We start from the raw sequence: 27,488 nt of genomic DNA, 5'->3' as shown, positions 1-27,488 counted from the left end.
GTGTTACAAAGTCAGTGTTAAAGTTTTTGTTAACAAAAATAGCAACTCCTCCATGTCTACTTTTGCATCTACAGTACACACTAGTTAATTGAAATCCTTCTGCAATATACAGAGCAGTCTCAGCATGTGTTTGTTTACACAAAAAATCATGGCATGGGTTTGAGTTTAGAAATACATCTATATTGTTTGATTGCACATTTAGATGCATAATTAAAGCTCTGTTGTCAGCAATGATAGGTAGAGAGTGTAATGCTTCGGTATTTACAGTTTTGGTTGCACTGGGGTATGATAGTCCATAAAAAAATCTTCACTACAGTTACTCACATACGTGCTTTTGGTGCAGATGAACAAGTGGCTGTTGATGTGACTGTATCTGCAGTTCTGGCTGGTCCACTGCTGTTGTTTTCTGTTGAAATGGCTGCTGCTGATGATTCAGTAATGGGTTTTACACATTGTTCGTACCACTCCAGTTCCCTGACTGTTTGTAGGAGCTTACTTTCAGTTGCTTCACTTATCAACTTTCCAAACATGCATTTTCCTTTACTATTCAAGTGAAGTCCATGTCTGATAAAACATGCTGTATGCTGACATGTATTGATTTGACATTACTGGACACTTCATATGTTGGTAGCTTATTAACATATAAAATGGTTTTCAATGAGTATCCACTGCAAAATGTTACGTGTCACTTCTCTCTAAACCATACATTGCAGTTATTTGCTGTTTTGAAGTGTTTAAGAAGTTTTGGGTATTTGATCAATGCACAACATAACTATTAATTTTGTTATATAACTTTAAATGATAAATAGTAAGGTTTCATGTTCGGTCTGTTGACCTAAACATTCACTGTCAATGTGCATACCAAAAGATTTTGGCCGGTAAAAATTTATTGCTTTTTTTCTGCTTTCTTGTAAACCATAATCCATACAGTCAACAGGATTACAGACACTGTATGTACCATTCTTTGTTTAAAAGTTAAGAAATATGAACAATTTGTGCCATTGTGTATGTGACTTAATTTTTAAGTTGTAGCTAATGTTTGCGCAGTCTCTAGCATAACTGTGTAGATATGAAATAATTGGTCGGTATATTCATCATACTATGCTTAGTTACAAAGAGAGGAAGCAAATTTTATGACCCATTTCTGAGTATTGCGTGAGTGTTTGGGATCCCCACCAGGTCAGATTCAAGGAAGATGGTGAAACAAATCTGAAGCATGCTACTAGGTGTGTTACTGTGTTACCAGTAGACTAGCTCTACACACGAGTGTTTTGGAGATACTTCGTGAATTCAAATGGGAATCCCTGGAGTGGAGAGAACATTCTTTCTGTGAAACACTATTAAGAAAATTTTGAGGACAAGTAATTGCAGCTGACTGCAGAATGAGTCTACATACTTTTCGTGTAAGGCCTGTGAAGACAAGATAAGAGAAATTAGGGCTTTTACAGAGGCATGTAGATAGTTGTTTTTTCCTCGCTCCATTTTTGATTGTATTAGGAAAGTGGAATAGTAGTGGTACATGGTACCCTCTGCTATACACCATATGGTGGCTTGTGAAATATGCATGTAGGTGTAGATGAGTGTAGTTCACAGGTTAACAATGGGTTTGTAATGTGTATAAGTTGGATTCTTGTTGTAGCTACACTTTTAAAAATAATGAACCAGTGTCCTGTTTGTTTACTCTCCCATACAATTCAACACCCATTAACATCATCATCTTCTTGTGAAGTAAAGATTACCAAATTTTGTTTGGGAATGATTATTTCTGATAAAATGTGTGCATTGTAAAGGTATGATTCATAATTTTCAGTATAATAAGCATTTTACTGAGCTTCTTGGGCTTCGAAAAACAAATTTCTTTATTTCGAAACTATACATGTGTACAACAGGCAGTTGCCATTTCATATTGATCTGTTTTGACATTCTACATTTTATGTGAATTTATGGTTTCCACATGATCTGAGTAATTTTCAGTCCTTTTAAGATTTCAATTTTTTCGGTGCCACCAATTTCTCCAAATGCATTCTTGTGTTCTGATGCACTGGAGGAGTAATTTGTGTTTTAGCTTCTTAAAATGAAATACAAAGCAAGGTGGAGCAGTCGTAAGACACTGGACTGGATTCTCATGCAGGAGGACAACAGTTCTAATTGCCATCCAGATTTAGGTTTTCTGGTGGTTGCTAAGATAGCTTAAGGCAAATGCTGTAATGATTATTTTGAGAAGTATACAGGTAACTTCCATCCTAGTCATTCCCCAGTTAGAGCTTATGCTCTATCTGTAATGACCTCACCGTAAATGGATCATCTCATGCTTTCCTCTGTTCCTGTTGTGAAGTTCTTAAATTTAACTGTAGCAGATATAAATCCCTCGTGTGACATTATAATTGTAGTAGTTGATAAAAGTTTTTCCTGTTCTTTACAGATTTCTTTTCCAAAACTCAAAATGTCTAATGACTTTGACACTTTCGTAACAAGAGGAATGAGTTGGTGCAAAAGTCTCTTTAGTGCCATAAATCAGAATATGTGATAAGTCATGTATGACTGTGGTTACAAAGTAATAATATTAATTTGATTTGTGGTTAATGGTTTCTGCTGCATGCTGGACTTTTCTTCAGGCAGTATTAAGCCGAATTTCAAAACTCAGGCTATACTTTTGTTTTCAAGACTTCTGGAAGTTTAAAGATGTGTCCTTATTTACAGCTGTATTTTCTATTTACTCTCAAGTTTTTCGATCAGATCTTTGAGACTCTCATTGTTATAACAGCAAGTTCAATCCAGTTAAGTACTCAGTGTGTTTGAAATATCTGTACATATTAATAAAAATAAAATTACAAAACCAAAATACCTTTGTAGTGGCTGTTATAAGCAGTGGGGCATTACTTAGGACTTCTTTAATTCCTTACTATTGGGGTTTCATTAATACTATGAAATTTTGTAAGAGTTTGTTAAATTTATTTTTACACACAAATGCTTTTAAAATGACACGGACTGAAACCCTGTACTTATTGATTGTAGTTACTGGAATAACTTTTCATTTGCCCTGGCTTTACAAAAGTTGACGATCACAATGTTTAAATAATTTTACATTGGATTGATGCTCTGTAGGACTTAGCAAGTGTGTAATCTTTCTTCTTCCTCCTCCTCCTCTTCCTCCTCCTTATTCTTCTTCTTCTTCTTCTTCTTCTTCTTCTTCGTTTTGCCTCTCAGACTGTGGGTATTGCTTGTCTACATATTTTTAGTCTTCATAGTAAATTTTGTAATTTGGTTACTGGTACCACACTATTTTGTAATCAATATTAACACCATCAGTAGTTTGCAAACTAAATATTGCAAATGCTGTTCTGTTTGTTTAGTTGTATTTCTTAATTTCTCCCCCTGAATTTCATTTGGTAGTAGCACAGTTTGTTAAAAAAAAAAACAATGGGGGTGCTTGTGTTAATGGCTGGGGGGGGGGGGGGGGGGGGGGCTCGGCTCAAAGTCATACTTCAGATCCAGTCGTATCTTCATTACATGTGCCTCATTGATCAGCCAATAATATGCATTGACAGGGATATATGGTAAATGGGAGGTACAGTTTAGTAGTTTAAAGCAACTGATTCTTTACTTACAAGGGTGGTATCTATTTACTGTGAATACTGGTCAGTGTTGTTATCCAGTTTCTATATCACTTATTGTTAAATAAAACAAATAAATAGAAAACTTCTAAAAATTTTTACTTTTTAGTCAGCAGCATACTTAAACAATGACAAAGAGTTAATATTAACACATTGGAACTGCACTGTGCACGTTTTGGATAAGATTACTCTCATGTGCTCAGATTCATTAACTCCATTTAAAGCTATTAGTTGCTATTCAGGAATTTGCACATGTCTTTACTTACAGTAAGTCAGCTGAATATAGTAGTTTCTTGAAGATGGGGTGATAGTTTTTTTTATGCATGTTTGTAATTTTGTTTCAGTCTGAGAAATTGAAGCAGCTGTTAAATCAGGGGCGATACAGAGTGATGCCTGCTAATGATCCAATAGCAGCTCTACAGCGAGATAGCTTTGCAGCAGCAGAACCTAGAGTTGATGAGGCAGAAATTCGGGCCATTGCAAACCAGCAAATGGCAACATTGGACAACCTGATTTTACAACATCGTCGAGCTCAGATAAAACTTGGTCGTATTTTGAAAGAAGCAGAGGAGAGGCATCGCAAGGTGAATGATTCTCTCTTCACCTTCTGCTTAGTATTTCATACAATTAAAATCTCTGTCCATATAGGCCTAATGAAACATTTGGCTATGAATTTAATTTAAATACTGTTAAGATTTTTTGTTATAAGATAGAATACTATCTGCACAATTTTGCAGCTTTTGTGTTAGAAGATTATAGCATGGACTGCATTGATATATGATGGACGAATATAACACAAGGGAGCAGAAATGTCAGAAGTGTAACACAAAGTGCCCCAGCCATGGCTTGACTATTATTTTTACTATATATTGGAGTTAAGATGTGCTGATAGATGTATAATGTAAGCCGACCTGCCAGAATTAAGAGATTATGTAAATACCTCAGTATTTTCCTTGTAACTTGAGTTTTATTTCATACACCACAGAATTAAACTGACTATTATTCAGAACACCTTGTGAACTTAAGGAATATGGGTGCTCTTTTTCAAATACATTGCACGTTCTGTGTCTGTAATCTTACTCGCCAATTGGCTGCTTGCGAACGGCTGTTGACATACGCGATAGAGCCCTGCAGTCCCATCACACGTGATGGTGTAAGCACTACAAACATTGCTGGATGTACCCTCATATGGTAAGAGTTGAAAACATGTAATGGACCCAGAAACATTGTAGAGCATGATCGTTTTGGCAGTGCAGATGTTACGGTGTGGGGAAGCATAATGTTGCATCGGGATATGGACCTCCAAATCTTTGAACATGGCATGCTCACTGCTCAGTGTTATTGTGGCACTGGATTCCTTCCTCTTGTGCACCTTCCCTGGGGTGCAATCAGCCCTGACTTCATTTTTTGGATTACAGTGTGTGGGCACATCAAACAGTGCAGGTGGAACAGCTCTCGGAATGAGGGGATCTTCGACAAGTGAACCAGCCCGTGTGTTCCCTCGACTGAAACCCCACCGCTAATGTGTGGGATGCGTTAGTGAGACATATTGCAGCATGCCTACATCACCAATGACCATCCAACAGTTTTAAACCATGCCTTGTGGCCAGCATGGGAGCATGTTGCAGAGAATGCAATGTCATCTGTGGTGATCACACACCCTGTTAAAGACCATTTTCTCATTGTGTGCATTTCGTGTGCAGGAGACCACCATAAATCACAGTGACTTTTGTGTAATTATTGTGTGTGAATAGAAGTGTAATTATTGTTCATCTCACTGAATATTTGTTTCAGTTACCTTCTGTACTATACTCCAACAGTTCTGTCTATGTATGGCCCAAGTTCCATCAAGCTATGTTACCTGACAGTGACACATCATGTGAAAGCTCTATTCCTCCTTAATTTTGCACACCAGTGCATTGTAAATCCCAGGCCCAAGCTTACGATATTTACAAAAACTTTAATTTTTGAATATGAAAAAATTAAGGAAAAGTAATGTTATATGAAAAATACATACGTGTATTTGTTGTTTTCGTTATTTGGGGTGTAGTGTCTGTTACAGCTGTTCATGGATTAAAGGTTAGAACCAAATAGTCCAAACTATCTGTGGAACTGTTTGCCATAACTTGAAGGGAAAAAAATAAAAGCTGAACCAATTTTTTTTAATGTGAAGGAAAACATTTGTTTGCGGAGTCTGAATATGAGTAAGGACCAAGAAGAATGAGAGCCATATAGGACAGCCAAGATAAAAAAAAAAAAAAACTGTTCACACAAATAGAGATAAGATATGAAACAAAACACTGAAGATGACATTAACTGTTATACATTGATGAACAAGTTTGACACCAGAAAAAATCGGTAGGGCTTCTGAATAGCAAGGAAGACAACAGGATTGAGAAAATTGATTATCAATTGAAACCTGCGCTGAATGAAGTTGTGTTTTAATGTTTGTTTGGTGGAACAGACCAGCAGAAAGCTTAGATTTCTTGAAAGAATAATAATAATAATAATAATAATGATAATAATAATGATAATAAACCCCGTGGAGGCTCGGGAAAAGAATAGGCCTTCGGTATGTTCTGCCAGTCGCAAAAGGCGACGAAAAGAACAAACCACTAATAGGGCTAACTTCCCTTTTAGTGTGATTAGTTGGTTCAGGACAGAACTAATGAAGCCTCGGACAAGCGCTGTCATGGTCGGGGACGATGCTTGAACCCTATGTCCGTCCACAATGGTAACGACACTGCTAGCCACACGGAAAACTATTTAAATCCAAATAGAGGTGTTTTGCAGGACATGCTTCCTGCAACCACTCTAGAAGGAAAACAAAGACAGAGGATGAGATGGTCAGATGAAGTTAACCGACACCTCATGTTCTGCATTACCAAGCAACAAACTTAGGAACCAACACAACTGGATACAGATCACAAGTATACACAACATTTATTACTAGATACCCAGAATTAAAATTTTTAACAGAACGACGACTAGCTGATCAGATTCGTGTAATAATAAAAAATAACAGGATACCCCAGTCAGAATTAGAAAACATCAAACAACAAGTACAACAAATACTGGAACAAAATAATGTGCAATCAGAAGAAGAAGAAGAAGAAGAAGAAGAAGAAGAAAATACAGTCATGGAAAACATCCCAGAGCAAACAAACAAAGAACACCACACATCAATTAAACGATCAGAGGAAAACGAAATCTTAAGACAACCACCAGAACAAGCACAAATAGAACACGAAGTGAAACACATGTTAGATATAGAAGAAAAATTTCAGCTGACATATATAGAATACAAAGACACAAATACAGACATAAGACCATTCTTGCATAGACCACCAAATAACCCACAAGTCGAAACAACAATAAAAACTATAAACACAATCATACACAACAAAATAAATGAAAATACAACTATGGAAGAGTTACAACTACTGATTTATATAGGAGCACACACTACACTAAATATACACACTAAGCAGAGATCAGAAAACAACCAACACACAGAAGAAATCCACAAAACCAGCATGGCAACACAGGCTACAGATCAGAATAGAAAAACTGAGAAAAGATATCGGACAGCTAACACAGTTTATAAGAAATGAAATATCAGACAAAAAACGAAAAAGGTTAGATAAAATCTCACAACAAGAAGTGACAGAGCAATTAGTTGAAAAGAAGCAGAAATTACAAGCATTGGCCAAACGACTTAGAAGATACAAAAAAAGTGAAAATAGAAGGAAACAAAACCAAACATTCAACACAAACCAAAAGAAATTTTACCAGACAATAGATAACACACACATTAAAATAGACAATCCATCAAACATAACAGACATGGAACACTTCTGGAGCAACATATGGTCAAACCCAGTACAACATAAGACACGCACGGTGGATACAAGCAGAAACAGACTCATACAAGATGATACCACGGATGCCTGAAGTGATAATTTTGCAACATGAAGTCACCTGAGCAATTAATTCTAAGCACAATTGGAAAGCCCCTGGAAATGATAAAATAGCAAATTTATGGCTAAAGAAGTTCACCTCAACACATTCACACCTAACTAAATTATTTAACAATTACATTGCAGACCCATACACATTCCCTGATACACTTGCACATGGAATAACCTATCTGAAACCTAAAGATCAAGCAGACACAGCAAACCCAGCAAAATATCGCCCCATAACATGCCTGCCAACAATATACAAAATATTAACTTCAGTCATTACACAGAAATTAATGACACATACAACACAGAACAAAATTATAAATGAAGAACAAAAAGGGTGCTGCAAAGAAGCACAAGGATGGAAAGAGCAACTGATAATAGATGCAGAGGTGACATATCAAGCTAAAACTAAACAAAGGTCACTGCACTATGCATACATTGATTACCAAAAAGCTTTTGATAGTGTACGCCACTCATGGTTACTACAGATATTGGAAATATACAAAGTAGATCCTAAATTAACACAGTTCCTAAACATAGTAATGAAAAATTGGAAAACCACACTTAATATCCAAACAGATTCAAGTAGTATCACATCACAGCCAATACAGATTAAGCGTGGAATATACCAAGGAGACTCATTAAGTCCTTTCTGGTTCTGCCTTGCTCTGAACCCACTATACAACATGCTAAATAATACAAATTATGGATACAATATTACTGGAACATACCCACACAAAATCACACATTTGCTATACATGGATGATCTAAAACTACTGGCAGCAACAAATCAACAACTCAACCAATTACTAAAGATAACAGAAGTATTCAGCAATGATATAAATATGGCTTTTGGAACAGACAAATGTAAGAAAAATAGCATAGTCAAGGGAAAACACACTAAACAAGAAGATTACATATTGGATAACCACAGCGACTGCATAAAAGCGATGTAAAAAACAGATGCCTATAAATATCTAGGATACAGACAAAAAATAGGAATAGATAATACAAATATTAAAGAAGAACTAAAAGAAAAATATAGACAAAGACTAACAAAAATACTGAAAACAGAATTGACAGCAAGAAACAAGACAAAAGCTATAAATACTTATGCTATACCAGTATTGACCTACTCATTTGGAGTAGTGAAATGGAGTGACACAGACCTAGAAGCACTCAATACACTTACACGATCACAATGCCACAAATATAGAATACATCACATACATTCAGCAACAGAAAGATTCACATTAAGCAGAAAGGAAGGAGGAAGGGGATTTATCGACATAAAAAACCTACATTATGGACAGGTAGACAATTTAAGAAAATTCTTTCTAGAACGAGCAGAAACTAGCGAAATACACAAAGCAATGGCTCATATAAATAAATTGGCTACACCACTGCAATTTCATAACCACTTCTACAACCCTTTATATCACATAACATCAACAGATACAAAGAAAGTAAATTGGAAAAAGAAAACACTACATGGCAAGCACCCGTATCATCTAACACAGCCACACATAGATCAAGACGCATCCAACACATGGCTAAGGAAAGGCAATATATACAGTGAGACGGAAGGATTCATGATTGCAATACAGGATCAAACAATAAACACAAGATATTACAGTAAGCATATTATTAAAGATCCCAATACCACAACAGATAAATGCAGACTTTGCAAACAACAAATAGTAATATTAGATCACATCACAAGCGGGTGTACAGTACTAGCAAATACAGAATACCCCAGAAGACATGACAATGTAGCAAAAATAATACATCAACAGCTTGCCTTACAACATAAGCTTATAAAACAACACATTCCCACATACAAGTATGCACCACAAAATGTACTGGAGAATGATGAATACAAATTATAATGGAACAGAACCATTATAACAGATAAAACAACACCACATAACAAACCTGACATCATACTCACCAATAAAAAGAAGAAATTAACACAACTAATCGAAATATCCATACCCAATACAACAAATATACAAAAGAAAACAGGAGAGAAAAGTGAAAAATACATCCAACTGGCTGAGGAAGTCAAGGACATGTGGCATCAGGATAAAGTTGACATTATACCAATTATACTATCAACTACAGGAGTCATACCACACAATATCCACCAGTACATCAATGCAATACAGCTACAGCCAAACTTATGTACACAACTACAGAAATCAGTAATTATTGATACATGTTCAATTACCCGAAAGTTCCTAAATGCAATATAACATATACCGTACAGTTAAAAGGAAGTCACGCTTGATCAAGGTCCGTGTCAATTTCCATATTTGACCAGACATAATGTCTGAGAAAAGAAAGAAATAATAATAATAATAATAATAATAATAATAATAATACACAACAAAATAAATGAAAACACAACTATGGAAGAGTTACAACTACTGGTTTATATAGGAGCACTCACTACACTAAATATACACACTAGGCAGAGATCAGAACAAACCAACACACAGAAGAAACCCACAAAACCAGCATGGCAACACAGGCTACAGATCAGAATAGAAAAACTGAGAAAAGACATCGGACAGCTAACACAATTTATAAGAAATGAAATATCAGACAAAAAACGAAAAAGGTTAGGTAAAATCTCACAACAAGAAGCAATAGAGCAATTAGATGAAAAAAAGCAGAAATTGCAAGCATTGGCCAAACGACTTAGAAGATACAAAAAAAGTGAAAATAGAAGGAAACAAAACCAAACATTCAACACAAACCAAAAGAGATTTTACCAAACAATGGATAACACACACATTAAAATAGACAATCCACCAAGCATTACAGACATGGAACACTTCTGGAGCAGCATATGGTCAAACCCGGTACAACATAACAGGCATGCACGGTGGATACAAGCAGAAACAGACACATACAAGATGATACCACAAATGCCTGAAGTGATAATTTTGCAACATGAAGTCACCCGAGCAATTGATTCTACACACAATTGGAAAGCCCCTGGAAATGATAAAATAGCAAATTACTGGCTAAAGAAGTTCACCTCAACACATTCACATCTAACTAAATTATTTAACAGTTACATTGCAGACCCATACACATTCCCTGATACACTTGCACATGGAATAACCTATCTGAAACCTAAAGATCAAGCAGACACAGCAAACCCAGCTAAATATCGCCCCATAACATGCCTACCAACAATATACAAAATATTAACTTCAGTCATCACACAGAAATTAATGACACACACAACACAGAACAAAATTATAAATGAAGAACAAAAAGGCTGCTGCAAAGGAGCACGAGGATGTAAAGAGCAACTGATAATAGATACAGAGGTGACATATCAAGCGAAAACTAAACAAAGGTCCCTACACTACGCATACATTGATTACCAAAAAGCCTTTGATAGTGTACCCCACTCATGGTTACTACAGATATTGGAAATATACAAAGTAGATCCTAAATTGATACAGTTTCTAAACACAGTAATGAAAAACTGGAAAACCACACTTAATATCCAAACAAATTCAGATAACATCACATCACAGCCAATACAGATTAAGCGTGGAATATACCAAGGAGACTCATTAAGTCCTTTCTGGTTCTGTCTTGCTCTGAACCCACTATCCAACATGCTAAATAATACAAATTATGGATACAATATTACTGGAACATACCCACACAAAATCACACATTTGCTATACATGGATGATCTAAAACTACTGGCAGCAACAAATCAACAACTCAACCAATTACTAAAGATAACAGAAGTATTCAGCAATGATATAAATATGGCTTTTGGAACAGACAAATGTAAGAAAAATAGCATAGTCAAGGGCAAACACACTAAACAAGAAGATTACTTATTGGATAACCACAGCGACTGCATAGAAGCGATGGAAAAAACAGATGCCTATAAATACCTAGGATACAGACAAAAAATAGGAATAGATAATACAAATATTAAAGAAGAACTAAAAGAAAAATATAGACAAAGACTAACAAAAATACTGAAAACAGAATTGACAGCAAGAAACAAGACAAAAGCTATAAATACTTATGCTATACCAGTATTGACCTACTCATTTGGAGTAGTGAAATGGAGTGACACAGACCTAGAAGCACTCAATACACTTACACGATCACAATGCCACAAATATAGAATACATCACATACATTCAGCGACAGAAAGATTCACATTAAGCAGAAAGGAAGGTGGAAGGTGATTTATAGATATAAAAAACCTACATTATGGACAGGTAGACAATTTAAGAAAATTCTTTCTAGAACGAGCAGAAACTAGCAAAATACACAAAGCAATCACTCATATAAATACATCAGCTACACCATTGCAATTTCATAACCACTTCTACAACCCTTTAGATCACATAACATCAACAGATACAAAGAAAGTAAATTGGAAAAAGAAAACACTACACGGCAAGCACCCGTATCATCTAACACAGCCACACATAGATCAAGACGCATCCAACACATGGCTAAGAAACGGCAATATATACAGTGAGACGGAAGGATTCATGATCGCAATACAGGATCAAACAATAAACACCAGATATTACAGCAAGCATATTATTAAAGATCCCAATACCACAACAGATAAATGCAGACTTTACAAACAACAAATAGAAACAGTAGATCACATCACAAGCGGATGTACAATACTAGCAAATACAGAATACCCCAGAAGACATGACAATGTAGCAAAAATAATACATCAACAACTTGCCATAAAACATAAACTAATAAAACAACACGTTCCCACATACAAGTACACACCACAAAATGTACTGGAGAATGATGAATACAAATTATACTGGAACAGAACGATTATAACAGATAAAACAACACCACATAACAAGCCTGACATCATACTCACCAATAAAAAGAAGAAATTAACACAACTAATTGAAATATCCATACCCAACACAACAAATATACAGAAGAAAACAGGAGAAAAAATTGAAAAATACATCCAACTGGCTGAGGAAGTCAAGGACATGTGGCATCAGGATAAAGTCGACATTATCCCAATTATACTATCAACTACAGGAGTCATACCTCACAATATCCACTAGTACATCAATGCAATACAGCTACATCCAAACATATATATACAACTACAAAAATCTGTAATTATTGATACATGTTCAATTACCCGAAAGTTCCTAAATGCAATATAACATATACCATACAGTTACAAGGAAGTCACGCTTGACCGAGGTCCGCGTCACGTTCCATTTTTAACCAGACTTAAGTCTGAGAAAAAAAAGTCAATAATAATAATAATAATAATATAATATTTGCTGATAAATTGTGTGGTGTTTGTATCTAAATACGTTTCTGTCTACTGCATGCTAGAAGACCCATAATATTATCTCTGCGTTCTAGATTGTAATGCTTCTTATTTTAATTTTCTTTCTTAAATAGTTTTTGTAGATTTCTACACAATGCAATGAATATATAAGAAATAAGTTATCAAGACTTGGGAAAGAAGAGTATGCGGAATGAAACTAATTGTATAATATGAAACACCAGCTAAATTTTCTACCGGTACATAATAAAATTATTCAAAAAATCACCGGCCAAGGTGGCTGTTTAAAAGTAAATGCTGGATTTTACATTACTGCATAAGCTAAATCACTTTTATTTAAACATTTTGAATAAAGCTTCTATCTATGTTTTATGTAATGATGTTACAGGTAGTTCAAGAACTAGATGAAGAAAAGAGAAAACATGAACATGATACAGCTCAGGGTGATGATATTACATATGGGTTGGAAAAGGAACGTATGAGACTGAAACAGGTATGTGCTGAGACAGTTTCTACATGTATAATGGACCCTTATTTTAATAGTATTGTAACACACAGGTTGTAAGAATCACAGTTACAACATTGAAATAACGAAATGGGTAACAATTTCCTTAGATAAAAAAATGTAGCAGCAGTTTATGGAAGTTTATGAAAGTAATAACTGTTGTAAATTTGAAACGATAGTGTACATTATGTAGAGCAAAAATCCAGCGTGTTGAGTTTGTAACAAGACCTGGCACAGGATTCTATCAGTAACATCAAATTTTTCCTGAGAGTTACGTTATGTCCTCATTTCAGCTCAAAAAATGACGTATAATGGAAAACATGGTACAAACACAGAGTTGTATCAGTGTACTCATTGTAAATATATTTGTCCATTACATGATATTTTGAGGCAAAATATAGCAAAGTATTTTTAGTATTAGGTTTTTATACATTTTCTCTGTTCTTACCTCTGCTCTGGCACTTCTGATGCAGGACAAATCCTGCCTCCTACTATATTGCCCCCCTCTCTCCTCCCCCTCCACACCACCTATGTCACGTCTTTCCTATGTCTTGCAGTAGCTTGCTGTCACCTGCAAATGAAGATAAGGCAGATGTGGGAGATGGTAAATTGTTCTCTTTCAGTTTTTATCAAACAAATTTGTATGTGTGGAAATTTTGATCCTTTCACATTTTAACCTAAATATACTGCAAATGACATACTGTCCTCTGTTTCCAATATGGAGTGAGTTTTAGGGTTACTTCATTCAATGCGATGTTATTTTGGCAGCTACACTTAAAGATTTTGTAGGTCAGAAGCCTAAAAGCAATGTGAATCGTGAATTTTTGTGGGAATTGTCCATTTGGATGAAGCCAACTACATTTGCTCCATTTCTGCATGTCTCACTCAGCCAGGCAACCCAACTAAAAATCACAGATGTTGTTTACTAAAAGGGAAGTAGACTGGCCACAGAGGCACATATTATGAGCCTCCACTGAAGCTGGTAAACAGCCACATGATGGCAAGTCTTGAAGTTGAGTCATGGATACTGCCATTTGATACCACTGCTTGTTCTCCACTGGAGTGAAACTACGTAGATAAATTATGGGACAGAAGCCATTTGGGATACTTGCTAAGCAGATCACTGGGTGCAAGCGATATCATTGTTTTTCTGTTTTTCTTGGCACTGATTTGTCAGAAGGTCCAGAAATAATTTAGATTTCTTGGGCTGTGGAATTAACTGTGTGCTGCACTACAGTGTTAACTGTGTTTCATAACATTTTAGCTGAGCTCTGCAACTTTGTGAAAATTTATATAGTGAATTTAAGAAAAAGTCTTCCTTGTATAATACAATATTGCAGTGTGTGTATTGTTGAGAAGTATGGTGCAGTGTTCCTTCGGACATGCATGAGTATCCCAAGGAATAGGCAGTGCAGTGACTACAGCCATTATGAAATACATGAAATGCGTTCACAGCTGCAAATATGGACAACCACCAGCTGTATAATGGAATGATGGCAATGAAGATTTGTGCTGGACCAGTACTCGGACCAGGATTTCCCATAAGGCTATCCAAGCATGACTCGCAGCCAGGCCCATCTTTTGTATATCATCAACTATGTGTCTACAACCTATACTTGTACATCCATTATGTATATTTCTGTATAGGGATACATTGTAATAGTCACCTGCCCGGTGTTGGCTGTTCAGAAAATTGCATCATACAAGACAAATACAGCAATATTGTATTTATCCGCCAACACTGGCAAGTGACTTTGTATTAAAATTTCTCCTCTTTATGGAAATATATATAATAACTGTATGACTGTAGGTTGTAGAAGACACACAGATGAAGACATGTGGAAGTTTGGGTCTGGCCGTGAGTCATGCTCAGATAGCCTAATGGTAAGGTGACCACTCACGATAAGTGGGAAATCCAGGTTTGAGTCCTGGTTTGACACAAACTTTCATTGTCATCATTCCATTATATAGCTGAGGGTTGTCCACATTCACAACATTTCATCCTTGTGTGATGTTCCAAGCTATAATTATTCTATAGTGCTTTATTCATGGTAAAGGTTTCCATAAATAATGATGCCAGTGTTCAACAAACTTTGCTGTTTATTGGATTTATTCAGTAATAAGCACATTGGTGTATGAAAACTAACAGTTATAGATTACACAAACACAGTTCTTATAGAGAATTCAGACTGCAAATATCACAGGCTTTCACCAGCCCTTAACAAATTAAAGTTAACTACAAGCACTACTATATCGCAACTTCATCCCACTAAGCTCCTTCGTCTTGTTTCGTAGCTCTACATGGTGTCTAAATTGGATAATATTTATACAAATACTACAACAATTATTTAAATAAGTTTCTTTCACACAGTTTATGTTAATGTTATTTTAGTTAATAAGACAATTAAATACCTTTCCTTAAGCCTCTTAGTAATGCATATGCCTTTTTAAAAATGTTAGTGGTCCTGCTTTTTATGGAACAGTAGCCAAAACATTGGTAGTTTTATTACAGTTTGCAGTCGCACATGTGGAAGGATTTTATTGGAATGGACTTGAGCTGTGAATGCAATGCTCTTATATTAAATAATAATCATTATTTATATAATATTTATATTTATATTATATTCTTTAAATCAAATCAAATTTCAAATTGTTTCATGTTGGGTGAAATGAAACGCATTTGTCTAACCACTGTAGCTCACTATTCCAGAAAAATTTATTAGCTGTGTCAACATTTTTAGAGGAAATTTTAAATGTCAAGCTTTTATGTAAAACAGAATTTCCTTAGCAAAATTTTCTACACCATAGGAACCGGTAAAACATAAATTCCTCTCTGTACACTAAGAATTTGGAAAACATCCAGTGAAATAATTGTGACATTTACTTTCTATTTGTCTGAAAGTAAATTGCAGCAAAGGGGAAGAATTATTTTAGGAGTGATACTGCAGCAAATGGAGATACACTTTGGTAAATTTCACTTTGTTTTCTCTGTAGTGGTCTCTGAATATGTTTAAAGAGTTCCTTATCTAAGAAATGCAAAGTATTTGAGCAAAATAAGTGTTTTGCCATGAAATTCCTCATATGCTCAAATTGTGTAGTTTTCTTTCAAGATATCTGCTGCAGGCATTTAGCCAATAAACAGTTCATGTCAATTCACTTTTACTGAGAGTGTGATAAAGAGAGTAGCAAAAAATTGCAGTCCAGTAGATGGACAACATTAACTTAAATGAGATTGGATTAGATTAGATTCAGTTTTCATTCCATAGACCCAAAAATGAGAGGATTCTCACAGGTGTGGAACGTGTCAGAAAGTATAACATAAAAAACGTAGAAAATTCGAATATACTGCTCACTTTCCTGATCATTTGTCAGAAGATAATCAAAATATGTGAATACATCATAGTGAACTGAAATTGCTAATATTAACAGAATTAATACACTTTCAGAATGAAACATAGTTATGCACTTTTAATAAATTTATCAGACTCAAAATATCTAATCTTGACTGTTGTTACCAAGTGCTGTCAAAAACGAAATCTGACATTTTTAGTTAAGCTGGTCTAACACTCCCTGTTAAGTTATTTAATCTATAGCGTAGGAGTTGCATATCAAAAAATCTTTCATACTCTGTTTAAACTGTGCTTTATCTGAAATCAAGTTTTTAATGTTTGCTAGCGATTTATTGAAAATGTGTTGGAGCAAGGTAAGTGATTTTAGGTCTTAATGTCGATTGTTCATATTCCTAGTATTGATACTATGTATTGAGCTATTTGTTGGAAATACACACAAATGACTTACAACAACTTTCATTAAGAAATAAATATACTGAGAAACAATGGTTAGAATACCTAGTTCTTTGAACAGGTTTCGACAGGATGTTCTTGAATTTACACTACAATTGAATGTTATTACACACTTTTGCACTCTAAAAACTTTTGCTCCGTTTGACCAGTTACCCTAGAAAATGGATCCCATATGACACAGTAGAATGAAAGTAAGCAAAGCATGCACTTTTTTTTAATGTCTCCTACATCTGAGATCATTCATATTGCAAATACTGACTTGTTTAGGCGCTGCAGCAATTATGTGGTATGCCCTTCCCAAATGAGTTAATTATTAAGTTGTAACTCCAGAAATTTAACACTGTCAACCTCTTCGATCTGCATGTCTTCATTTGTTACACACATGCTGGAAGGAAATCACTTACAGTTTCTGAACTGCGTATAATGTGTCTTTTCAAAGTTTGATGACAGTGAATTAGCTTTAAACTATTTATTAATGTCAGTGAAAATTTGATTAGGGACCATTTCTAAACCTATACTTGACTTCCTATTTATGGCAATATTTGTAGTGTCTATGAACAAAATAAACTAAGCATCTGACAATGTAATACACGAGAGGTCATTAATATACACAAGGAAAAAGCCATGTACCCAAGGTGGAACCTTGAGGAACACCACATGTAATTAATTCCAAATCACATGGAAGTCAATTTGTTATCTAATGAATTAACTCTCACTTTACATGCAAATAGCTGTCTCTATATTGGAACCCTGAAGGCACCCAAATTGTGTCTTGGACAATACATTATTTGCAGATAGATGCTAAAGAGGGCACTTGAACACAACTTTTTCAAATATTTTTGAAAAAGCTGGCAAAAATGAAATTGGTCAATACTTTGACAGTATCTCTTTATCCCTGTTCTTGTAAAGAGGCTTAACTTCAGCACATTTCAACCAGTCTGGAAATGTTTCACTGATAAAAATTGATTACACAAATAACTTAAGATAGAACTCAGTTCATATGAGCACTCTTTGATTCACTTTGTTGATATGTTGTTATAACCGCTAGACTACTTTGATTTTCAGGATTTTAGGATGAATGTGTGGGAGACGTGAGTGTCATTTCAATTTAACTGACGTTATTTGTAAAGACTGGTCTCAGACACTTCATTGTACTGTTTACCGAAGCTGATAATCCCAAGCTGTCAGTATCACAAACAATGTACTTGTTTAAGAGATTTGCAACACTACATGCACTTGTTACCACTGTCTCGTTTATTTTTAGAGCTAGCTGTTACTCTTCCTTTTTGGCTCCACTTCTCTCTCTCTCTCTCTTTACTACGTCTCGTATAGTTTTTATTTTGTTGCCTGATGTAATTATCTTTTTCTCATAATAAAGCTGCTTAGATTTCTGGATTACTTGCTTCACTGTTTTTGCAGTATTCTTTGTAATGCATTACAATGCTAGCATCGGAGCTGTTCCTGGATAGTTGATGCAGTGTCCTTTTTGTCCCACATGATATCTGTATTCCTTGTATAATTTGTGGTTTATTTTGAGATTTCTGTTTGAATTGAGTTACCTTTGAGGGAAAACAATTTTCAGGTGATAAAATAACTTTATTAATGAATGCTTTGTGTTTTCCATTTGAGTCAGATATATTGTAAACATCTATCCCGTTCATGTCTTTGAGCAATCTCCTAAAATTCTCAATCTACTCAGATTTCGTAGTTTGTATATCTTGTAATGTTTCAGCATTTAACATAAGATGATACATGCCATCAGATAGTCCTTTTACTATTGGTTAAAACCAATATTACTTTTTTCCCTAGATTTGTCTGCAGAGGTATTATCAATAGCAGTCTCAGAGCATTTACTTATCCTAGTTTAAAAGTTCACAGTAGGAAGTAAATTGAATGACAGTATCACTGATTGATTGCAATAATTGTTCACTGACAGAGCTATTCAATAAATGCACATTAAAATGACCAGCAACCACTCTTTCCTTGTTTTTTTCCTGTGAGATGGGACAAAAGATCTTCCAAATTTTTTTATGAAGAGGTTAAGGTTCCCTGAAGGTGCTCTGCATATACTTCCTATTATAAAGGACTTACATGAAATACTTTGTCTGTTGTACAAGCTTCTAACTCGTGCTCTGAACAAAATTTATAATATCAATATTCTGGGAATTAAAACAGTGTCTGACAAATGTGGCAACTCCTCCTTTCTCCATATTTTCTCTATAGAAGTAAGAGGCCAACTTGACTCCTGTAAGATTTAACATATCTATGTCAGTAGTCACACGATGTTCAGAGAGACAGATTATATAAACTAGTTTGCTCAACTCTAATTCTTCAACACAAATAAGCAACTCATTATTAAGCTTACCCATGAATCCTTGGATATTCTGATGCAATATGGATAACTGATTTTGTACTCTGGCTGAATTACAAATGAATGAACCTAATTTTTCTGTTGATTTTTTTGAATATCCCCGTTTCAACCTGGGACTGTTTGCATGGATTGTACATTAAAATTTGCTTTGTGGCTGCCTGTTTTGTCAATGTGAATGTCATTTTCAAACTGTCTCTGAACATCTTTTGTTTCTGCCCTCTCTACCCTAAAAAAGTGCTTTTCTGTCACATGTAACCACTGGTACTTTACCTCATGTGATACTGCCCCCCCCCCCCCCCCCCTAACCTCCTCAAGTTATTTGTTGTTAGCCCAGGCAGTTTTTGCTTCACTTTCTTGTAGAGGTGAAAGCGATGCCTAGTATGGTCCCCCCCCTTATTGAGAAGTCATCAGGTACCACACCAATATGAGACCCAATACCTGCTTCAAACAGCTGTTTCACCTCGAAATTAACTTTCCTAACAGTAGAGTATAAATGAGACAAGCTATGGCATCTTGGAACAGATAAAAGTCCAACACCAGTATGTCTCACTGCTGAAGCTGTCTTTACCAGGTTACCCTCACTTGAAGAATTAGGATTCTTATCTATGCTGTTACCTGCCCTACCAACTATTATCACAGTATCCTTCTTTGTGAAGTCTTTGTAGAGTGAACCTACATCCTCTATCACCTGGCCCAGACATGCACTATGTTTAAATAAACCTGGTAACCTGACCCTTGGCCATCATGCAACTCGGGTTACCCACCATTCAGAGGCTGTTGCATGCAGTGGCGGTTATATTGACTTGTAAATAATAGATTTCAGCTATCAGTCGTCCTTTGGAATTTTTATTGGCAGATCTAGATTTCAGCTAGAAACTAGCCATTCTCAATGCACTACCATTTTTGATCAATGCATGTAATGCCTGTTGGTTGGGCTTTTTGAAAATTTGTTGTGTCCTGTCTACATCTATGTCCACATGTGGCTCATCAGTTTCCTGTTGTGACAACAGTTCAAATGTGTTTTCCACATTAACAACTAAACTCTCTGAGAAAGTCCTATTCCTATTTCTTCTGTAACCTGTTGTTACTTCCCACATTTCTTTTCCCTTCTCCCCCCGTAACCTTCCCAGATCTTGTCAAAATACTTCATGGCTGAACTGCCAGATATTAGTGTCCAACAGGCATGATATTTCGGCAAACAACCACATAGCCATCGTCAGGTAGACTGATGAACTAACTGATTTGGGAGGAGAGGGGGATGGGAGGTGGGGGGGGGGGGGGGCTGGCTGGCACCGTGCTTTCATCTCCTGCCCGTTTCCCTCTGATCAGTTGTTGGCACCCAGCATCCCTAGCCCCACAGCACCTACTGATCCAGTGTTCTGTCCCAGATGCGCATACTGCCGACACTTCAGCCATTCCTCTGCCTGCCTCCAAAGTCAGTTTTTTGTCTAATGTTTATTTATTTTATTTATTTATTTACACATCAAGTTCCATAGGACCAAATTGAGGAGCAAATTTCAAAGGTCATAGAACGTGTCAGTAACTGAAATTACAACATAAAAGTAATAATAGAGAAAAATAATGTTTATGAACCCAAAAAAAAGTCAATCCATAAATTTAACAATCAACAATACTACAAGAATCAGCTTAATTTTTCAAGGAACTCCTCTACAGAATAGGATTGACCCATGAGCAAAACTCTTCAGTTTTGATTTGAAGGTGTGTCGATCACTGTTAAGATTTTTGAATTTGAGTGATAGCTTATTGAAAATGAATGCAGCAGTATGCTACACACCTTTCTGCACAAGAGTTAAGAAAATCCAATCCAAATGCTAGTGTGATTTCTGCCAAATATTAACTGAGTGGAAGCTGCTTATTCTTGGGAATAAGCTAATACTGTTAACAAGAAATGACAGTAAGGAATGTATATACACTCTTGGAAATTGAAATAACAACACCGTGAATTCATTGTCCCAGGAAGGGGAAACTTTATTGACACATTCCTGGGGTCAGATACATCACATGATCACACTGACAGAACCACAGGCACATAGACACAGGCAACAGAGCATGCACAATGTCGGCACTAGTACAGTGTATATCCACCTTTCGCAGCAATGCAGGCTGCTATTCTCCCATGGAGACGATCGTAGAGATGCTGGATGTAGTCCTGTGGAACGGCTTGCCATGCCATTTCCACCTGGCGCCTCAGTTGGACCAGCGTTCGTGCTGGACGTGCAGACCGTGTGAGACGACGCTTCATCCAGTCCCAAACATGCTCAATGGGGGACAGATGCGGAGATCTTGCTGGCCAGGGTAGTTGACTTACACCTTCTGGAGCACGTTGGGTGGCACGGGATACATGCGGACGTGCATTGTCCTGTTGGAACAGCAAGTTCCCTTGCCGGTCTAGGAATGGTAGAACGATGGGTTCGATGACGGTTTGGATGTACCGTGCACTATTCAGTGTCCCCTCGACGATCACCAGTGGTGTGCGGCCAGTGTAGGAGATCGCTCCCCACACCATGATGCCGGGTGTTGGCCCTGTGTGCCTCGGTCGTATGCAGTCCTGATTGTGGCGCTCACCTGCACGGCGCCAAACACGCATACGACCATCATTGGCACCAAGGCAGAAGCGACTCTCATCGCTGAAGACGACACGTCTCCATTTGTCCCTCCATTCACGCCTGTCGCGACACCACTGGAGGCGGGCTGCACGATGTTGGGGCGTGAGCGGAAGACGGCCTAACGGTGTGCGGGACCGTAGCCCAGCTTCATGGAGACGGTTGCGAATGGTCCTCGCCGATACCCCAGGAGCAACAGTGTCCCCAATTTGCTGGGAAGTGGCGGTGCGGTCCCCTACGGCACTGCGTAGGATCCTACGGTCTTGGCGTGCATCCGTGCGTCGCTGCGGTCCGGTCCCAGGTCGACGGGCACGTGCACCTTCCGCCGTCCACTGGCGACAACATTGATGTACTGTGGAAACCTCACGCCCCACGTGTTGAGCAATTCGGCGGTACGTCCACCCGGCCTCCCGCATGCCCACTATACGCCCTCGCTCAAAGTCCGTCAACTGCACATACGGTTCACGTCCACGCTGTCGCGGCATGCTACCAGTGTTAAGGACTGCAATGGAGCTCCGTATGCCACGGCAAACTGGCTGACACTGACGGCGGCGGTGCACAAATGCTGCGCAGCTAGCGCCATTCGACGGCCAACACCGCGGTTCCTGGTGTGTCCGCTGTGCCGTGCGTGTGATCATTGCTTGTACAGCCCTCTCGCAGTGTCCGGAGCAAGTATGGTGGGTCTGACACACCGGTGTCACTGTGTTCTTTTTTCCATTTCCAGGAGTGTATATTGAGACTCATGAACAGGGGTCGACAAGAGGTTTGTGAATTTACACCAATTATAGCCCAAATTGCCCGTTTCTGATTCCTCTTCTTGACCGTTCTGACAGCAGGGTCCCATGCCTTGTATGTACCCGCTATCACGATTTATCTGTGGTTCCATTACTCGAATCTCAAGAGATTCCTTGATGACACAGTTCCAGAATTTGGAGGTCTGTGACAGAACCTTGGTGTGGCTGTAGTTTGTTCCATGCAGTTCAATCAGGCATCGTTCTGTGACTGCCGATTTGTTAAGCTGCTGAAATATGGCATGGCATTGTTGTTCTTGGCAATGATATTGTACAGTACGCATTGTCTGACCTATGTAAATCTTACCACAATTGCAGGTTATGTGATGGACCATGGATATCTGCAGTCCAAGGTCATCTTTCACACAACCAAGTTGTGCCTGTGTTTTGGCTGGTGGGCGGAAGACCGTCCTTACGTGGTGTTTCCGAAGAATTCACCTTGTCTTGCTGGATAACGTGCCACAAAAAGAAATGACTGCAACGCCGGAGTCATCCTGAGAATTCTCTTCTGGTTCCGCTGGTTGTATGGAGGGTGTAGGACGTAAGGCTCTCTGAATTTTGCCACTCCTTGTAGTCATTCTTCTGGAAAACTGCCCTCAGATGTTAAAGTTCTTCGTTGATACTTCAATTATCATAGTGCGAGCCCTATGTATCAGTGGTTTGAACACGCCATTCCTCTGAGCCAGATGACGGCAGCTGTCAGCATGTAAATATAGGTCAGTATGGGTCTTCTTCCGATAAGTGTGGTGGCCCAAAGTGCCGTCCGCTCTTCTTCTGAGCAGAACATACAGAAAGGGGAGCACTTCCTTCTGTTCCGCTATCTTCCTATGTCCACAGCCAATCCTGTACAACCATTGAGCCTTGTTTATTTCCACAATTCCCATGCCAGTACAATCATACACATGAAAGAAACTACAACGACCCTCACACCACACCCTGGATCTAACAGTCCAATTGCAACTCGTACACTTCTCTCTCATGGCACTCAAATTTTGGCTTTGGCCTAAATTAAACAAGAATAACTTCCTTGACTATTTATGTTTATATGTTAAACAAGAATATCTTCCTAGACTATTCAGTCAGTATATTAAATTTCTTAAAAAGATTATTCCTAAAGTTTGGACACTAATTCAAAAATTCCGAAGAAGTAGAACGTACATACTGTAATGTATCACTCTGATCGTGCTAATGTGCTTTGATTTACATGCATGGCCTTCATACTTAATTTGAAGTATGCAAGATTGATATAGTCCATACAGGTAAAAAACTAAAAACAACCACTGTGGTTTTAACTTCTTTATACACTCTTGCAGTACAGTCTTCGATCTAAAACTTTGTCATTGGCTGGCTGTTTCAGAGAATAAGTCTGTGTAATTTCCTAAAGTTGGCAATAAAACTGTCTGCACTTTAGAATGTGGAAGTTTCTGAAGGAAGTGTCATTCTCTACTTAAGCTGTTGTAGCCCGCTCATTGTTTAATGGTAAAATGTGTGGTTTAGTAAAGTCGTAAGTTCAGAGTTAGCGCCTTCCTTTAATTTTTAAACTGCAGTTTGGGTGTCTGCTAAAAATATCAGTCTGATACCCCAAAGATAATTTGCTTCGCTTTCTAATTCACCAGTAATAGCAAAACCATCCAGAAACATTTCCACAAAAAGAGCTTGTTGCTGCGTCAAAATAAAGAGTTTATGCTTCAGTTTCCTCACTATACTGTGGCAACATGCCACTGGTCAGCCGACATCAACCACCTGGCACTGTTTGGCGTCCACCAAATTGATCATGACTCGGCTCTTTTTGGACACATTTCTACTCTCACCTTGGCCAGTGTGGAATCATTTATTATTGTAGTTAAATTTTCCAAACAAAACAACATTGATAAACCAAGTTAACAAAGAGCAATAATACAACACATGTAGGTTGCAACACGTGTCTGTTTTAATTGCCTTTTTTTTTTTTTTTTTTTTTTTTATTTGGAGTACCACTACTTAGCTTGCAGTTACTTGTTAGTTGAAGCTAATGAATGTTGTTTTTAAGAGTTATAAAATAAGTATTGCAAGTGTAAAAAGTCTCACATTTGTGGTATGACACTAACAAACTAATGGAAAAATGCTACTAAAATATACATTCTACTACCACAAGCAGTACTGCACACATTCAGTTTTTTTCATTTTCTTCATGGACTTTTGAGCCTGCTTTTTCAGTCATTTTGTATGATTCCCATGCACTGTAGACTTACTTGATTTGGAACTTTTGTTATTAATAACTTGCGAAATGTCAATGTGGATGCTCACATTTTCAAACTGATGCTGTGTTGTCTTTTCATTTGTGTTTCTCTTGTTTTGAGGGTAGTACAAATGGTAGTGTTCTTAAGGAAAACCTTTTTTAAGCTTGCAATGATCAAAAGATGTGTTGCATACTCCCACAGGCGCTGCACCAAAAAAGTGAATCACATTTGGTGAATGAGCTTTTCAGTTTTCAGTGTGCTTGAGACAGAAAAACAATTATGGCAGTTATTGGTATATGATGTTTAGTTTGTAATCAGGTCATCTGAGTGTTACTAGAAACTACACAGTAGTCCCTAAACCTACTTACAGAAATGAGAATAAAACTCACTGTCATATAGTTTCCGTATTACAGCCTTCAGCATCTGTGTCTTTGAGACCCAGGCTATACTCCCTTCTGAGGCCACTTGACAAACATTTCAGCTGTGGAAACACATTTTTCCTACCAGTAGGACAACTGGAACTTTGCAGCAGTGCTTCATATGTTTGGCAACTCTGTAATTGTCAAATTATTTTGTGGATGGCACGGAATTATCCTGCTGAATTACTTGAGATTTTTTGGTCATTTCCATTAATAATCAAAGTGATTTTCACTTAACGATTTTGAGTTCAGAAAGGTCATTCCATGCAGAAAATACAACTGATCCTGCCTTTTATGTTTATCTGTGCTAGCCACCAATGGGGCAGTAAGGGAGAGCTGAATGCTGCAGCTGTTATCTAGAGCTAAAGTAACTGAGTTGCACTGTAAAGTGAAGGCTGCGTTGATGATGCCTCTTTCTGCATCTGCTTGACATAATTTTTGGGTTTTGTGAGTACACAATTTTATTTATGAAACTGTGGTGCTGAGTAATTCATCAACTGGGTTTCTTTGTGTCTACTCCCAGCAGCCACATTTCATACTAATAGAGTATGACAGAGAACAACACACAAACAAAGACTGTTTTGAAGTCCAAAGTGTGTAATATCTTAGTAATTCATATCAATTTATGCACATTAATGTTACAGATTACACAATAGTTAACATAAGAGATAAATTGAACATGAACAATGAATTCTATCACAGTATTTAAAACAGTCTTACAGTGCTTGGATATTTTACAAATTCAGTGTGTGTGTAAAAACATACCGAACTGCAGTTATAGATGTCAAGAAGCCAGGTTTGAAGTTAATTTCTGTCCAGAAAGGAATTTTTGTGATGGTTGTTCAGTAAGGAGCAGGAAATGTAAACATTTGAGGGCTCAAGTTCGAAAGAATACATGTGTGAGGGATGACTTCTCTAACTCTTAGACAGGTTTCTTGTATTACCATATTTTACAGACTATAGAACTATTAGACACACCTTAATTTTCAAGCAATTTTCAAGCAATTTTTAAAAAATAACATTTTCAACATTTTTATTATTAGATTGCAAAGCCAGACTAAAAAAATTTTAGTTTTTAAAACCGAACTGACCTTTAAAATCCTTGAAAATCGTAATCTGAGATTTCTTCTTCTTCATAATCATTATCCTCTTCACATATAAGATCGTCCTTAGTGCCATTGAGAGCACTACTTAGACTGCATTCCGAGGAAGCTTTAACACTAATAATGTTTTCTCTCATTCTAGACCATGACTGTTTTATCCATTGACACACTCGTTTGATTGTAGGTCGTTTTAAAGCTCCCTTTGACATGAATTCATGTTGAGTTTCATCCAGTGTCCATTTGTTCCATTTCTCTCTCATATACTTTTTACATGATTTATTTATCAAGACATCAAGAGGTTGCAGTTGTGAAGTGAGTACTCCCGGTTTGACAGCAAGCACTGTATTTCTCTGTCTCAATTTCTCTTTCACAGAATTTTTCAAGTGACTGCTAAACTGATCTAGCACAAGAGGGGGAACTGTTCATTTCCTTCTCTCCCACACTCTCTTAAACCATAATTTCATACCAGCCTCCTCCTGTCCAACCCTTGTCATGTACACTAACAACACCATCTCGTGGTATTTCAGAAGGTTTTGGCATTGTTTCGTGCTTGAAAATGGTCATTGTATTAAATTTAGTAATGTCAGTACAAAATGAAAGGACAACAGGGTAGCCCATTTTTTCTTGTCCACTTGTTTTTATATTTACACTTTTTGCACTTTTCATGGCAACAGTTCTGTTCTTTGGCACATCAAATGTCGGAGGAGTTTTGTTCATATTCACCATTGGC

The 27,488-nt window shown here is 37.1% G+C and overlaps 1 protein-coding gene across 15 annotated transcripts in view; it reads left to right on the top strand.

The window, feature by feature from the left end:
• Positions 1–27,488, top strand: part of LOC126184959 (CTTNBP2 N-terminal-like protein) — a 230,048-nt gene that overhangs the window by 68,623 nt on the left and 133,937 nt on the right. For all 15 annotated transcript variants that reach the window (XM_049927640.1, XM_049927646.1, XM_049927647.1 and 12 more), the window contains 2 exons: positions 3,959–4,198; positions 13,312–13,416. In XM_049927640.1, the coding sequence (XP_049783597.1) occupies positions 3,959–4,198; positions 13,312–13,416 (345 nt within the window). The remainder of the gene's footprint in view (positions 1–3,958; positions 4,199–13,311; positions 13,417–27,488) is intronic.

This window comes from Schistocerca cancellata, chromosome 4 (genome assembly GCF_023864275.1).
Source record: "Schistocerca cancellata isolate TAMUIC-IGC-003103 chromosome 4, iqSchCanc2.1, whole genome shotgun sequence".
Classification (NCBI taxonomy): Eukaryota; Metazoa; Arthropoda; class Insecta; order Orthoptera; family Acrididae; genus Schistocerca; species Schistocerca cancellata.
This window is presented reverse-complemented; position numbering and strand designations above follow the sequence as displayed.